This window comes from Callorhinus ursinus, unplaced genomic scaffold (assembly GCF_003265705.2).
Source record: "Callorhinus ursinus isolate GAN/ISIS: 27379988/994484 unplaced genomic scaffold, GSC_fseal_2.0 scaffold12, whole genome shotgun sequence".
Taxonomy (NCBI): Eukaryota; Metazoa; Chordata; class Mammalia; order Carnivora; family Otariidae; genus Callorhinus; species Callorhinus ursinus.
Genome location: NW_027397074.1, coordinates 28,973,213 through 28,990,382, shown reverse-complemented (window position 1 = coordinate 28,990,382; position 17,170 = coordinate 28,973,213). Strand labels below are relative to the sequence as shown.

The following is a 17,170-nucleotide window of genomic DNA, read 5'->3' as shown; positions in this document are numbered from 1 at the left end:
AGACCTTAAAAGATAATGTGCTTTGATTTGTCACAGTTAGGGTCAGTACTGTTCATACTTCTATTGAGAACAGATTAAGTTAAAAAGAAACACAACATTTAGGAAAGTGTTCAAAGGCATTTCAACAGCAAGTAAACAATTCTGCTCTTCGACTATGGTTTTCGCATCTGATCATAAATACTGCTCCCCACGTAAAGTAATTCAGAAGCCACGGCTTAAAAACAAATTATAAACACTGATGCTTTGTGTAAATACACACGAAGAATAGCATGCCCCTAGATCCAGCGTTTGACTCCTTGGATGACGATGAATTTCAATGCCTGTTATTTGTCATGCTGAAGCCTGTCGGGTGATGATTCTTTTTTATTGGTGTATCCTTCCAAACATATTTCATCGCACCATGTGCAAGGGAATTCTTTGGGCGGGCGTGCTGGATCCCGGTGCCCCCTCTCCCTGTCGCTCCTTCCTTTCTTGCCCTGGCGCTCTCGCCGCCTCCTGCCTCCAGCCCCCTCTCGCTGCTTTTCGGCTCACGCCCCCCTCCTCTCTCTCCAGCTGGCGACGACCGGGTTGCGCTGCCTCCCAGACCTCGAGGACCTGCTCAGTCAGCTGGGGCCGCCTGCGGACGGCTGCCTCCCTCTCCGCTAGGACCTGCCACTCTGCGCGGAATGGCAGCCGCAGCAGCATCCCCGCCAGCGGCGGAGGCGGCGGCAGCCACCACGGCCACCGCGGACGCTATTGTTCCCGGGTGTTAAACGCGCTTTCCCTCCTTTTCATCTGAAACGAACAATAGCAGGAAAGCGCTTTGCTTTCTGTACTGCTCGGGAAGACGGTGTGAGCGCAAGGAAAAATTGCCTGCCACCCGCGTTCCGGATCCGGACGCTGGAGCGGCTGCGGGCGGCATGGGGCTGCGAGCGAGGCGCTCGGCGTCCGGGAGCCCAGGCGCTGCGGGCCCGCGCCGGGGCGTCCTGCCGCTGCCGCGGCTGCTCCTGCTGCTGCTGCTGCGCCCGGGAGCCTGCGGGGCTGCGGCTCAAGGCGAGGCTGAGGCACCCACCCTGTATCTGTGGAAGACCGGTAAGTGGGACAGAGTTCTCCCTTCCTCTCATCTTCACGTCTGGGTCCATGTTACAAAACTGCTGGGCTTCAGCAGGGACCCCTGCGCTTCTTGAGAGCCCGCGTGTCCTGGGAGCCTAAGGTAAAAAGTACGGTTACTCGGAAGCAAAGTGGGTCATGTCCGATGCTGTTAGGAAAGAAAAACCTACCAACCAAGAAGCATTCGTGAGTCACCGGAATGATATTTCTCTCGCAGCTCTGTAGTTAATGAGCACAACCAACCCTGCACTTTCATAAGGAAGTGCATTTTTAACCTCTAGGTTTTCATTCTACTAGGAGTTTCTTAAATATATTTCCAGCAAAGAACAGGCACACAGCTTAGAGCCGGTCTGTATTCTGTCTTGAGGCAGTTTGCTCGGGGCCATGATATATGTGGGTATAGAGTTGAATTTAAGTAGAGCTTTGTGATATGTGGGACACGTGGAAACAAGCCAAACGAGGGTAGTTCTAACAGTTAAAGGCAAGTGGGGGCTCCAGTGAGCTCGCGGAGAGGGTGTAAAGACCAGTCTTAACGAGTGAATTGCGCGATTTTTAAAGTGCACAGTTTTAAGGATGTTTAGGTTTAAACTTTTCCTGCCTTGGGAATTCTTCTGCTTTGTTTTCAACCAACTAACAAAAGCAGCAACTAATTGTGCCTCCGAACCTCCAGGCAAAGTGCCTACTAGAGGTCCTGGTGGGACAGTGACAGGCAGGAAAACAATACCAAGTGAGGAATTACTCCCCTTTCTCTAGTCGCTCTTCCCCCCCCCCCCCCCCCCCCCCCGCAAGGACGAGGAGAATTCTTCAGCAGACCTGAAACTTGGCATGTTTTTAGGAATGAAGTGAGACGCGTTATTCCTATTGCTTAGGAGTAGGGATAAATTAAGAGTTTCTTAGCAATACCTAACCATTAAGAGGAGGCTGCAATAGAAAGGAGGGAAAAGATGTATTTGTCATGGGATTGCAAACAAGTTACAGAGTGGGTCTCTTTCCTGCCTTTAGCTGTCTGTAGCCCCCTGCTGCAGAGACAGATTAGTTTACTCTACAATTACACCGATATTCTGAAATTTTAAAGAAGTTGCATCTATCCAGCAACTTAGTGAGCAGATTGAACAGAAATTTGTTACAAGCCCTGATTTGTCCTCAGATGTTGCAAGAAATATCACACACACTTTTAGAAAAGCCATGTGGATGTTAGCATTAGCCATTCTTGTTAACACTCGGAGTTTAATATCATATTAATTCATTTCAATTTAAAACCAAGAGTTGAAGACCTTCTCTAATTTAGCTAAACCCATGATTTCACTTTTCAAAGGCTCGGTCATAACAATGAACAATAATCAAACTATAATTTACAATTAAATGGTATTATTTGAATGCTTGGTAAGAGCTTCTCAGGTAAGTGTCGGGCAAAGTAGTACTTGCCTGGTTGAAATTTGTGCTGTTAAAGTAAGAAAAGCCAAGCAGTAATTCAGATCGAGGAAGAGTCTAGGCAACATTCACTGTGCAGTGTCTCAGGTGCCAATATATGTCAACATAAATGTCATGGTGGGAACACAGCCAGTAAATCGTTTAAAATAGTGGAAAACTCTCAGGAGCAAGGATATGGAGACCTTGGTTCCAGTAACCAGTTCCAGCTCTTGCTAGCTGTAGGAACGTTGGCAGTTCACTTAACTTTTGACCCCTAGTTTTCTCAGCTGCATATAAATGTGATGATACCATCTTCTGACCATTCATAGTGTTATGAGGATTGAATGAGTGAGTTATGAGAAAGTAATCTGTAAATGTCAAAGTTATGTGCATGTGCAAATACAAGCTAGCATGCTGAAGCTGATAATGGCATCCCTGTGATCGTGGTCCTTGATTTGGTGGAAAAAAATTAATTAAGCTGGAGAGGAAAATAATGACCTCTTTATTTTTTTTTTCCAGGGGGAAAGGAGGCTTTACTATTTGTATAAAGAAACTGAGAGTTGTTATCAGAAGAACAAGAGAATATTTAAAGGAGAGGGGTAGACTAGAAATGAAAACGTAGAGGTGAAAGAATCATTAAGTGTGTATCACTTGATGAAAATAAAGAGTCAGAAAAAGAACTGAGAGAGAAAATGAGGTGAGACCATCCAGGATGTCTATTTCAATGGAATACGCTTGGTCTTGGTACAGCAGATTATAGGGAGTTACACTATTGGTCAGATCATTGAATTACAAGGATGTAGTAAAAGGTATACTGGATGAGGAGCTAGGACAGGAGCTCTAACACTGTGTCAATCACTAACAAGCTGCAGAGCATTGCCCAAGTCATTTAGTGACTTTGGTTCTTGGTTTCTGAGTTTGTAATATTCATTGATTAGAAAAGATGATATCTAAGGACCTTTTCAGCCCTAACATGTCTGATATGTGTCTATACGTCTGCACGTACCTACACCATAAATACACATATGCGTATGTATACATAGTTTATTAACATGTGGATATACATGTAATATATATATGTACATAATACATAAGGTCTATAATACATGATATGTGATATGTAATGTATAGAATATGAAAGTTTAAAGTATATATTATATGGAAGTTTTTTTAAGTCGACTCACAACACAAAGTTATTGAGGACTCACTGTATGAGTTACATGAAGTCAGTGAGGTCCAGGCTGACTAGGATATTGTCATCCCTTCCTTCAAGAAATTAACAATTGAACAATACTGTAAATATACAATTACAACCTGGTGTACCATTCTCATGAACAAAACGCTGACAGCAGGGATGTTGTGTAGCTGATACAGGGGGCTGTGGAGAGTTTTAAAGAGGAGTTAATATTGGGATTTTGAAAGGTGAGAGCTGCATTTTTTTTCCCCTCTGGGAGACATGGAGGTCCATTTCAAGCAGAAGGAAGAGAGAAAATGAAAATGAAAGGCACAACAACATTCTTAGATCTTGAAAGTACTGCAAGTCTGGTCTAGGATCTTTGGTGGGAATGAATGCGTATAATGCCAATTTGTTGGGTTGGGGAGGATTGTAAGAAAACCTTCAAACTTTGGTAAAGAGTCTGGAGCTTAACGTCTAAGCAAGTAGAAACTGTTGGAAGCTTTTTCCAGAGGATTGACATGTTCTTGGGCCAGAATGGAGAGAGAGAAGTGAAGAGGCTGGGAGGTCAGTAAGGAGAGGGACTGAGAGGCAAAGGGGAAAAGATCTAGGACCATAGAAGTGAAGAGTGAGTAGAGGAGGGCTGGGGGTCACACTGCAGAAGTATTATTCAGCTTTAGAGTATAGGGAACTCTGTGCCAAGGAGAGGAGGAACTCATCCCATGAAGATCTCCATCATATCTGCACCCAGTTACTTGAGACCAAGATTGTGAAAGAAGGAAGAGCAGGTTTCCTGGGGTTAGAGAAGAAGAATATCAATTTAATTTAGCTATACTAAGCTTGAGGTAGTAATCCATTCAGATGAATAAATCTAATGGGAGAACTAGTGAGTGGATGGGTAGTTTAGGAGAAAGAGGCTGAAAGTGTAGGCTTGGAACTCAATAAATGTATGCTATTTCAGAGCATGGTAGTTGCAGAGATCATTAAAAGAAGAGAAATACTGAAAAGAGGGGCCAGGATACTTCACAGAGAGTACTGAGATTTAAAAGGCCACTGTCAGGGAGAGACCAATGCAAGAGTCAGAGAAAGTGTGCTCAGAAAAGGTCCGAGGAAAATGGCAATATGTGCTAAATGGAAGATGTTTTCTGAAGGGGATGGTGGTAAAAAGTGTAAGACATTTTCTGAAAGACTGGAAAGAATTATGAAATAATTCAGAAATGATCAAGTAAAAGGGAGAATTGGTAAGATATTTAAGTGTTTTGGGAAAAGGATGTTTTAACTGGAGTGGTAGAGATATAAACTTATTTGAATAATAAGATAATGGAAAAGGTATAATATTGATAAAGTCAAATAACCCAGAGGTGTTTAAATCACTACTCTGCTGCTTTTAAATAGTGACAACCCCAGAATATATTAAAAATATTTATTAAAATGAAAAAGTTAAATGTTTTAACAGTTCTTTGTCATATTTATTTTGAAAGGTAGCTTGTCTTTGTGTGAATAATTGAAAAACATTTCATATACTCAGAGGTAAAGCACTTATTATTGGAAGATAATTACTGGTAAGGGTTAGTTTTTCATTCTTTAATATTCTAGAATGTGGAATTTTTTTCAGTAATAATTATGACTAATAATATTTACCTGGCAATTCTAAATTAAGAGTATCAATGCATTGAATAAAATGTGATTGACTTAACATGAGTAGGACAGAAAATAGTGAATACCTCCAACTTCAATCAATTTCTGTCACAGATATTTTCAGAAAAGTCTTAATGAAGTCATTGAATTTATTATTATTATTTTTTAAAGATTTTATTTATTTGAGAGAGAGAGAGAGAGAATGAGAGACAGCACGAGAGGAAAGAGCTCCAGAGAGAGAAGCAGACCCCCCACTGAGCAGGGAGCCCGATGTGGGACTCGATCCCAGGACTCCAAGATCATGACCTGAGCTGAAGGCAGTTGCTTAACCAACTGAGCCACCCAGGCGCCCTGAATTTATTATTTTTTAATTGATGTATGGTTGATGTACCATGTTAGATTAGTTTCAGTTGTATAATACAGTGATTTGACAGATTTATATAGGCTAGGTTCACCACAAGTGTAGCTACCATCTGTACCATACAACGCATTATGACACCATTGACTATATTACCTAGGCTGTACCTTTTATTCTCATGATTTATTCATTCCAGAACTAGAAGCCTGTATCTCCCACTCTCCTTCACCATTTTGTCCATCCATTAACGCCCTCCCCTCTGGCAACCATCACTTTGTTCTCTGTATTTATGGGTCTGTTTCTGCTTTCTGTTTTTGTTTATTCACTTGTTTTGTTTTTTAAGATTCCACATATGAGTGAAATCATATGGCATTTGTCTTTCTCTGACTTATTTCACTTAGCATATTACCCTCTAGGTCCATCCAGGTTTTGACAAATGGCAAGATCTCATCCTTTTTATGGCTCAGTAAAATTCTGTTGTGTGTGTCTATATACACACATACACACACACACATACACACTTTGTTCATAGACACTTGAGTTGCTTCCATATTTTGGCTATTGTAAATAATGCTGCAATAAACATAGGGGTTGTTATATCTTTCTGATTTAGTGTTTTTGTGTTCTTTGGGTAAATACCCAGTAGTGGAATTGCTGGATCATATGGTAGTTCTCTTTTTAATTTTTTGAAGAATCTCCATAGTGTTTTCCACAGTGTCTGCACCAATTTACATTTCCACCAACCATACATGAGGGTTCCTTTTTCTCCACCTTCTCACCAATACTCATTGTTTCTTGTCTCTTTGGTTCTAGCCATTCTGTATATAGTGATATCTCACTATATAGTGAGATACAGGTATAAAGTGATATCTCATAGTAGTTTTGACTTGCATTTCCTTGATAATTAATGATTTTGAGCATCTTTTCGTATGTCTGTTTGCCCTCTTGATATGTCGTCTTTGGAAAAATGTTTATTCAGGTCCTCTGCCCATTTTAATCAGTTATCTGTGGTTTTTTGGTATCAAGTTATACAAGTTCTTTATATATTTTGGTTATTAATTTCTTAGCAGATATATCATTTGCAAATATCTTCTCCCATTCAAAGATTGGCTTTTCATTTTGCTGATGATTTCCTTCACTGTGCAAAAGATTTTAATTTTGGTATAGTCCCAAATTGAATTAATATTTCTAACAATGAACTTACATTGAAATCCAAGAAATAGTTGCACACTATCCCTTGCTCAGAATTCAGGTGATTAGGGTATTTATAGGTGTGTGTTTTCTCTCAAGGAAATTACTTCTCACATTAAACACTTTTGAACTAAGTTCATCCAGTGCAAGGCAATACTTTTAACAACAATCACTGTGTCCTTTACGAAGTTAATTGTACATAAAATAATCCCTTACTTCTTCAATATAAAATAAAAATAAGTATTATCCTTTTATTTTCTTTCATGTACTTGTCTTAATATAAAATATTCTGTAATGCACATGGAAAAATATTAATCCTAATCCTACCATTCATTAAATAAGAAAGGAGAGAGGGATGTCATTCCAGGTAGTAGTAACATGAGGCTGGCATTATCCAGGTAAAAGTGCTTTGTACTTCAGTTTTGCCTAATTTGGAATGTGACACAGTTTGCTCATTAAATGGAAAATAGGGTTGGAGCAGAGTGGACAGAGTATGGGCATCAGTGTCAATCCAGAGTAACATGGATCACAATACTTGTATTTTATCCATATTATTAAATTATTTCATCTCCCTGGATCTTTTCCTTTCATTTCTAATACAGATAAATAATATGTATTATATAGAGGTTTTCTGAGGTTTAATTAAATATGGTAGCATAGGTAATGTTCTGGTGGAGTTTGATATATATGAGAACTTCAGTGAATGGCAGTTTTTATTATTGCTGTTATTCTCTTGTATAATACAATGGCTACTTAATTGTAATGACCTGGAACAAGTCCAGTAATGTGCATTAGCTTTCTTGCAAGCATTCTTTTTTTTTTTGTAAATATAGTAGAAATTACAAATTGATACAGTTAAGTGCTAGATATTCCAACAAATTATAAGGGGGGCAGCACTGGGGAATTGAAAGCACACAGACTATGGGATCGGAAACCATTGTTTAAATCTGCCTCTCCCTGACTGGTCAAGTTACTTAAACTCTGATTTTGTTTTCTCACCTTAGAGAAACAGAACATCATAGAGTGTGAGATAGAGGTGCCAATGAGTCATAAGGTAGAATTTTTTTTCTATTTTTTTTATCAGCACTTTATACTTGACGCTTTAGAATGCATTAAAATGATGAAAAATAAAGGAGTTTGCATTTAATCCTAGGGTGCCCAAGCAATAAGAAAAACAATATTTAGGGGAAGTGATAGAACAATTAAAAACATGTTGGGAAAGAGTAGAGGAAACATGGCAGAACTGAAAACAGTGATACTAAAAAGTAATCTACTGCTTCTGATATATAACTGGACCTAACCAAAAGGATGCCCTTTCAATTTCCAGAAGAACTATTGCGCTAATTGATATTTTCATAGTTTACCAGGTGAAATCATAATCTCTAGGGTATCATTTTTACTGTATCATAGTTATGCTATGAAGAAATAAATAAGGAGATATGGAGAAAAGGCACAAATGTGCTTCTTTATATGGACAATAATTTTCAAATGACCATGTAATTGGGTAATGTTGAAGGGGGGGACTCTATGTCCCAGGAGCCGTCAGAGAGAGATAGTCCATATAGAACTTAGTGAGTGATTTCTGTAAATTCAGAAGAAGCTCTGCATGGCTATAATGACTTGGGGAGAATGTAAGATTTTAAGAGAGCAACACAACAAAGGAAGAAATGTGAAAACAGGCAAATCATCTTTTAAAGATTATTCTTTTAAAAATTATTTTTAATAGGCTTTATTTTTTGAACAGTTGTAGGTTTACAAAAAAGAAAGTACAGAGTTGCCATATACCTCTCATTCTTCCCCCTATTTCTCCCTATTATTGACATCTTGCATCAGTGTGGTACATGTGCACCATTGATGAGCCAGTATTGATCCATTATTATTACTTAAAATCCATAGTTTATATTAGGGTTCAGCTACTCTCATACATTCTATGGTTTTGGACAAATACATGAAGGCATATATCCGCTAATATGTGTATCCACCATTATAGGATTATACAGAGTAGTTTCACCCCCCCCCAAATCCTCTGTGCTTCATCGATTCATCCCTCAACCCATTCCTCTGTCCTCCCAAATCTCTGGTAACCGCTCATCTTTTTACCCTTTTATGTCTCCATACTTGTTCTTTTTTTGGGGGGGAATGTCATGTAGTTGAAACCGTGTAGTATGTAGCCTTTTCTTCCACTTAGTAATTATGCATTTCAGTTTCTTCTGTGTCTTTTCATGGCTTGATATCTCATTTCTTTTTATCCCTGAATAATATACTGTTTTATGGATATAATAAAGTTTGTTTATCCATTTACATATTGAAGGGCATCATGGTTGCTTCCAAGATGTAAACATCTGTGTGCCGGTTTTTTGTGTGGATATGTTTTTATCTCCGTTTGTGTAAATACCAAGCAGCGCAATTGCTGGATCATATGGTAAAGAGAATGTTTAATTTTGTGAGGAACTGCCAAACTGTCTTTCACAGTGGCTGTACCATGTGCATTCCCACCAGCAATGAATGAAAGTGGATGTCGCTCGACGTCTCTGCTGGTGCTGTTGGTATTTTGAATTTCAGCCATTTTAATGCCCATAGTTGTATCTCATCGTTGCTTGCATTTTCTTGTCTCTAATGACCTGTGGTGTTGAGTATCATCTTTTCTTCTGCTTGTCATGTGTATATCTTCTCCACGAAGGGATCCACAGTCTTTCCACCATGTGAGTAGTAGCGAGGGCAAGCAGAACCCTCAGGTGACAGAGGTCGAAGTTTCAGTCTAGCTGCATGTGCTCCACTTCTTGTTGCCCTGATGCTAGGACTCCTGCTAAAAACAAGTATTTTATAAAGAGAAAATACACGTGGAAATTAAGTAGAAAATAAGCAATACACGGAGATGGGCCTACACTTTGTCTTTTGTTCCTCCAGGAAGGGAACACCTTGGGAGAGAGTTTGGAAGTGATAAACAGTATCTTGAAGAGGAAGAAAACGGTGTGATATATTAAAGGTTAAATGGAGCCGGCAAGCTTATGGGATTTTCAAGTGCACAACACACGTGCGGGGTCTCTAGCTGACTCGGGTCTGGTAAATCACGTAGTTGCATATCTGCTTTTCCTTGCTTTTCCCTGGAGGCTGGCAAAATATCCTCCTGAATTTCTGGGAAACAGAGGAAGTCTTCTGAACTCCTGGTAAGTGGGCCTGGGAACCGAGTTGTCAAGGCAGCCTACTACTTAGCTCGCTCTCCCAAACCTTTCCACAGACACAGAGTGTTGAGCACCCCCGGAATGGGGAAAGTAGAACAGTGGCTCCAAAGGGGATAGTGTGTGTGCGTATAAACACAGTGTACTACCCAGGTACTTAACCTAGGACTCTATAGAGAGCTTGAGGGAAAATTAATTTCCTAAACAAATGTATCAAGCGTAGACATTGATTATATAGTGGTACTCATTGAACTCATGGTATAGGGTGAATGCAGGACTTTCTAATTGTGCCACACTGTCTGGATAAAAAGTTATCCCTTGGGTTGTCATCGCGGTAGCAATAACAGCACATACTGAGTATTGTAGATGGATGTGTTTGCCAGTATGTTTTGTCACGTGCCTGCTAAAGAATGGCATCAGAACACATATATTGCCTATTCGGGTTGCACTATTTAAAGATTATTTTTGTCTTCTCTCTCAAAATCAGAGAGCACAACTATACATGTCAGAGGAGTCCATCCATTCTATTCAGTTACTTCTCCGTGACAGTGAAAGAGATTAGTTGAAAAGAATTGAAGCTACAGCTTGAAATGAAAGAAGTACTGGTTGCTAAGTAGTAAAATATATATTTATGTGCATTTGTGTGTGTAATAAATAAAATGGAATGTTCCAAAATCAACTTTTGAGCCACATGTGAATCTTGACCTCATTTTGTAATTTATTGAGAATATGAACCCTAATCCCTGTGTCTTCCATCCCTCAGCCATGCCATATGTATGATATTAGTATCTCCCTCTTCACATGACTTTAAAGGTTATCTTGAGACACCACTTCGATGGTGTCTGGCTCATGTTGGCACTCAGTAAATGTCATCTTGTACTGTAGGTGTGAACCGCAAAGGTCTTCTTAGAGATCGTTTGTCTCTGGATCGGAGTCTTTTTTTTTTCTCTTCATTTTCATTCTTCTTCCTTCTTGGATCCGCATGTGCATGTCACGCTTCTCTGCATCTGGCATTTTTCTGCTTTCCCCTGCTGTCGGCGCCAGTTCGTAGTTACCCAGCCCTCACCTCTGCTGTTTGGTGAGTTGTTCAAAGTATAGTTAAAAAATACCGAGACGTTCTGCCTTAGTGTTTTATTTTTACTTGGGATTGTGCATATTGTTGCTGTGCAGGAAATGCTGGAGGTGTGACTCTTTAAGTGGGTCTGTGTGTTCCAAAATTCCTTTGTGTGGAAACACCTGAGATTATTCTTGGCAAGACTTTCCTGTTCTGTGATGCTGTGAGTGAGAGGGTGCAGGAAGTGTACAGTGAGTGCTGAGGTATCCTCTCTCACAGTCCTCTTTCCTCTCCTGAAGTACATAGTCCTGTGTGTGTGTGTGTGTGTGTGTGTGTGATGTAGACACTCTGCATGTGTATATGCATATATGTAAATATCCTACTTATACACCTCCAGATTTCAAAATCCTCTGTAAGAAACTAAAATGTTTCTCAACTTGGAGGAGTGATATTCAACTGTTACATGCCTATTACAACCTGTTTTATCTGTACAGTCTCTAGAGTTTATGTATAATTTATAAGCTTCTGACAGAATTACAATAATAATTCAGTGCATCATCCCCAGCATGCTCATGCACACACAGGCATCCATACCCAGATGCTTAAATACATGCAGCATAGCCTGCATGTGCAAACAGCACAGTCATTCATGGCTATTACTGCACAGGACTTCATAGTTTATCTGGCATTATGGAAGTTATAGCATCTGAAATGTTACAGTGAATGCTAAAGTGATGACTTTTAAAAATGTGAACAATTATGAATACGTTTCACTAAAATATACAAAGAGTTATGTTAACATTTTATTTTAGAAAATTTCATTTTCCAACTTCATGCTCATCAAGAACTCGCTCATATAAAATACCTTAATATATAAGTCCTTATATTACCTTCCACTAACTTACAGATTCTTTTATGTCTAACCATCTTCCTGTGTTGGCCACTTTGGTGCCTGAACAATATCTTAAACCTGCAGCGCCTGCACAAATTTCCAAAAAGTACTTTCCTTCTAATAGCATCTGCTTGCCAGTGTATCCGTGAACCTCATTTATATAAAATATTCGTTGTAAATTGTTTATATTGATTATGCTATCAATAAGGCAGTACTGGTAACAGACCCAGATGGAATAATATGTATTAACTGTTGTTTTTATATATATGTATTTTATGTGTGTATATATATATATATATAATATATATAATATGTATACATATATAATACAGGTGTATTAAATGTATTTTCAGTTTACAGTATTTTCAACTTAAGATGGGTTTTTTGGGGTGTAACCCCATCATAAAGGGAGGAAGATCTTTATATATTGTTTGTGCATATGTTATGCACACTTATCTAAACCATATATATTGTATTATACTATGTATATTTATTATATATAATGTATATTTTTTTCCTGTAAGAAATGTAGTTCACTCAGAGCCACTACACTGCACAAACTTCAGGGAATCCAGTCACAGAGTTTGGTTACCCTTTTCTTCATGTTTGTGTCAATCAGTTCACTTAAGTAAAACTGGCAAGCACTTAGTGCCTTTTTTGACACCAAACTCGGTGCCGGGGAGCAAATGTGAATATCACATGGACCCCCCCCCCCACTCCTGAAGTTCTCTGTCATGTGTAAATAAGTAATTCTTGTCTGGGTAATGTTTTGCAAAAATAGAAACATAAATATATGTGGAACAGAGAAAGGGTTTATTGTCCTGCCGAAGGAGACAGGAAGGGAAGATTTCATAAAACACAAGTTTGAAAAATAAACAACTTCCAAAATGGACAAAGACTATAACGAGATAGAATTCTAGACAAAGTGGAGCTGGTGTGAAGAAATTAAATAGAACGTGTTCAGGGACACTAAGAAGTTCTGAGGCGTAAAAAACTGGGGATGAGTTGGGATAGGAAGAAGGGTGAATGTTTATATGGAGAGCCCGTAGGAGAACAGCGCTGAGTGGGACACAGTAAGGAGCCTGGCTTTTGTTTGACTTATGGAATCTAGGATCCCAAGTCTCTTTAGTTGGATAAAATACAAAACATATTTGCAAATGTTAGTTCATATGTGATTTGACAAATTTTAGAAGGTTGTTAGTTTTGTAAATGAACTATTATAATTCTCCCTGAAAACTTCCTGTTAGAAAGCTGTCTTTAGGTAATGATAATTAAACATAGTTATTTCAAAGGTAGAGTATTCTTTCAGGTTTATATATAAGGGTGATTTGGTTTTTTTTTTCTCTACAGTTTTGATTAGACCAATGTAAAAGGAAGTAAACCTTACACCTATGTAGTATTTCTCTGGTGGGGTGAGTGACAGAGAACGTACATGAGTGAAGTGGACCAGGCATGGTGTAGAGGCTGGTTGTGCTCATTCTTCTCTGTGTGGGCTTGGCCAACCAAAGAAGGAACACCATTCCTTTACCCTACTCCAGGTCAATCATCTGCCATCATTTAGAGATGGGGTTCACTTTTTTAAAAAATATCATAAGGGACAACACTGCTGACCGCATACAATATCTAGTGAGTCACAGTTGGATTATGGGGCCCTAGTTTACAACCTCTGCCTTTGGCAATCATATGAGATCTTCAGAAATCTGAGGCTTAAATAGAAGGATGGAAAATATTAAAAAGATACTTTTTCGAGTTTTAGAGAATGACTGCATAAGAAAATGTGGAATGCCAAAATGAAATTGAAGTGTCTAAACAGTCCTGTTTCCAGCTAATATTGACATTTCCCTCCACTTCCCTACATGCTGTGCTTCATTAGTTCTCATTAGTTCAGGGGCCCTCTGGAATGAGAGAAGCTAGAAGGAGAAAGTCATCTGCTGCCCTGGGCTGGTGCATGTAATCACAGAAATGCAGCAAAGATCATAGGGTTCAATTGCTCTATAAAACAGCTTCTTCTGACAGTTTGCAGTGGGGACTACACCTCTCTAATGGGAGAGTCATCAAAATGGATTTGGATTTATGCAATCAAATAATCCATAAGGAAAGCTTTGACTGCTGCTAAGTTATATTTCCCTGTCTCTCACTGTGCAAGTTTTAATGTAACTTCTTCAGTTCCTTTGGCTTGTTTTATAAGAGAACTGGCTTTGAACTGCTTCAGCTGTGAAAATTCCACAAGAAGAGAATAAATCTATAGAGTGGTCAAGGTGGTCTTTCAAACTTGGGTGATCAAGCACTGCAGCACCATGAACATCTTGATGTCTCAAATCATGCAAGTTTTCAGAGATTTCAAGAACATTCTTCTCTAAGTAATGTCCTATCCTGATAGAATCATCCAGAAGCTAAATTAATTTGATTTAATGAAAAATGTGGAAATTAGAGGAGTGATTCTTGTACTCTATCATTATAACTAAGATGAATTTTCTTGGTTGGCCATATGCTGAATATTGGAATTGCTATCACAGAGCCATTTGTTTAGCAACTTGATTGTGTATAAGAGTTGTGTATCCATCATCACAATCAATTTTAGAACATTTTTATTACCCCCAAAATATCCTGAACCCAGTAGTCTCTCATGCTTGAATTCTCCATTCTTCCCTATCAGGCCCAGGCCTAGACAGATACTAATCTGCTTACCGTCTCTATAGAGTTCCTTATTCTGGACATTCCTAACAAATGGAATTAAACCTTGTTTGGTTTTTTGTGACTGTTCATTTTACTTAGCATGTTTTCAGGGTTCATCTATGTAGTACTGTGTATTGGTATTTCATTTCCTTTTATTGCTGAATAATATTCCATTGTGTATATATGCCACATTTTATTCATCATTTGATGGATATTTGGGCTGTTTCCTCTTTTTTGGCTATAATGTACAATGCTGCTATGAACACTCATGTACAAGTTTTTGGGTAGGCATATATTTTTCATTTCTCGTAAATATACTTAAGAATGAAATTTCTAGGTCTTATGGTAGCTTTGTATTGTATGATTTGAGGAACTACCAGACTGAAGAACCATATTTTTTTAATTCACAGCACAATATATATTTTTCCAGTAACTTCAGTTATGTAATTGTCATTCAAGAACACTCATTGAAGTTTCAATAAAGATATCATTGTGTAATTAGAAGGTAAGTAGTAGAAAATACAGGAAATTGATTTAGGGGACCCAGTTTATAAGAATAAAAGCACATTTAGGAGGAAAATATGCTGATGTAGTCATGAGCACACTTGATAGGATACCTACAAGGAGCTCCTTTTGTTTTTGGTTTTGTTTTTTTAAAAGATTTATTTTTTCATGTGTCTGCTAGCCATTTGTACGTCTTTGTCGGAGAAGTGTTTGTTCATGTTTTCTGCCCATTTTCTGACTGGGCTATTTGTTTTTTGAGTTTGAGAAGTTCTTCATAGATCTTGGATATCATCCCTTTATCTATGATGTCATTTGCAAATATCTTCTCCCATTCCATGGGCTGCCTCTTAGTTTTGTTGACTGTTTCCTTAGCTGTGCAGAAGTTTTTATCTTGATGAAGTCCCAAAAGGACACATGAAAAAATGCTTAACATCACTAGCCATCAGGGAAATGCAAATCAAAACCACAATGAGATACCACCTTACACCAGTTAGAATGGCAAAAATTAAGAAAACAGGAAACAACAAATGTTGGCAAGGATGCGGAGAAAGGGGAATCCTCTTACACCATTGGTGGGAATGCAAGCTGGTACAGCCACTCTGGAAAACAGTATGGAGTTTCCTCAAGATGTTAATTAAGAATAGAGCTACCCTACGACCCAGCAATTGCACTACTAGGCATTTACCCCAAAGACACAGATGTAGTGAAAAGAAGGGGCACATGCACCCCAATGTTCATAGCAGCAATGTCCACAACAGCCAAATTGTGGAAGGAGCTGAGATGAGCTTCAACAGATGAATGGATAAAGAAGATGTGGTCCATATATACAATGGAATATTATTCAGCCATCAGAAACTGTGAATACCCACCATTTGCATCAATATGGATGGAACTGGAGGGGATTACTTCACTTATGCTAAGTGAAGGAGGTCAAGCAGAGAAAGACAATTATATGGTTTCATTCATATGTGGAAGGACCATAGGGGAAGGGAGGGAAATACGTAGGGGGAGAAGTCCGAGAGGGAGATGAACCATGAGAGACCATGGACCCCAAGAAACAAACTGAGGGTTTCAGAGCGGAGGGGGGGTCGGGGGTAACAGGGTGATGGATATTAAGGAGGGCATGTGCTGTGATGAGCACTGGGTGTTTTATGTAACAAATGAATCACTGAACACTACATCAGAAACTATTGATGTACTATACAGTGGCTAACTGAACATAATAAAAAAAAGATTTATTTTAGAGAGCTAGAGAGTGCACACTAGCAGCGGGAGGGAGAGAGGGAAAGAGAGAGAGAGAGAAGCAGACTCCCTGCTGAGTGCAGAGCCCGACATGGGACTCCATCTCATGACCCTGATCATGACCTGAGCTGAAATTAAAAGTTGGATGCTTAACTGACTGAGTCACCCAGGCGCCCTCCTTTTGGGTTTTTAATCTGATCATCCAGTAAAATCTTCAAGTAAAGTGAAAACAAGTAGTAAGGATGAAGGAGCTGTAATGACTTAAAGAGAGACTGACTTAATCATATATATTTAATATGCACAGGAAGATCTAAGTGATACTTATTCAAATATTTAAATTAGCATTATATGGTATAATATATAAATAATAGGTAATAACAGAAATTTTATTTTAATACTTTCAGACAAGTGTAGGTAGAGAAATAATTACAGGTTTGTGTTTTGATAAATATTTTGACTTTGGTATCTTGACTGAGCATTTGACAGTGTTTTTGAGATTTTAACATTGATTTTCATAACTTTCTTCAATTTTGTGACATAGAATAACATATTTTTTCTAAACAATTTATTGGCCTATAATCAAATATAAATATATTTTCATATTCCATCATGCAATGAATCTTAACATTGAAAAGTATAAATAGCTGTTTCAAGTCATAACTCAGTATTTAGTTTCAGTATATTGATGTTATCCTTTTTCTATCCCTTTAAAAAAAAGTGTTTTATAGATTTAAACTGTGGATTTTCTTGGCAGTATAACACA

The 17,170-nt window shown here is 38.6% G+C and overlaps 1 protein-coding gene across 6 annotated transcripts in view; it reads left to right on the top strand.

Annotated features, from left to right (window-relative positions):
* The first annotated feature begins 224 nt into the window (after positions 1 to 224).
* Positions 225 to 17,170, top strand: part of THSD7A (thrombospondin type 1 domain containing 7A) — a 446,918-nt gene continuing 429,972 nt past the window's right edge. For all 6 annotated transcript variants that reach the window (XM_073898881.1, XM_073898883.1, XM_073898884.1 and 3 more), the window contains exon 1: positions 225 to 1,071. In XM_073898881.1, the coding sequence (XP_073754982.1) occupies positions 900 to 1,071 (172 nt within the window). In that variant the 5' untranslated portion in view covers positions 225 to 899. The remainder of the gene's footprint in view (positions 1,072 to 17,170) is intronic.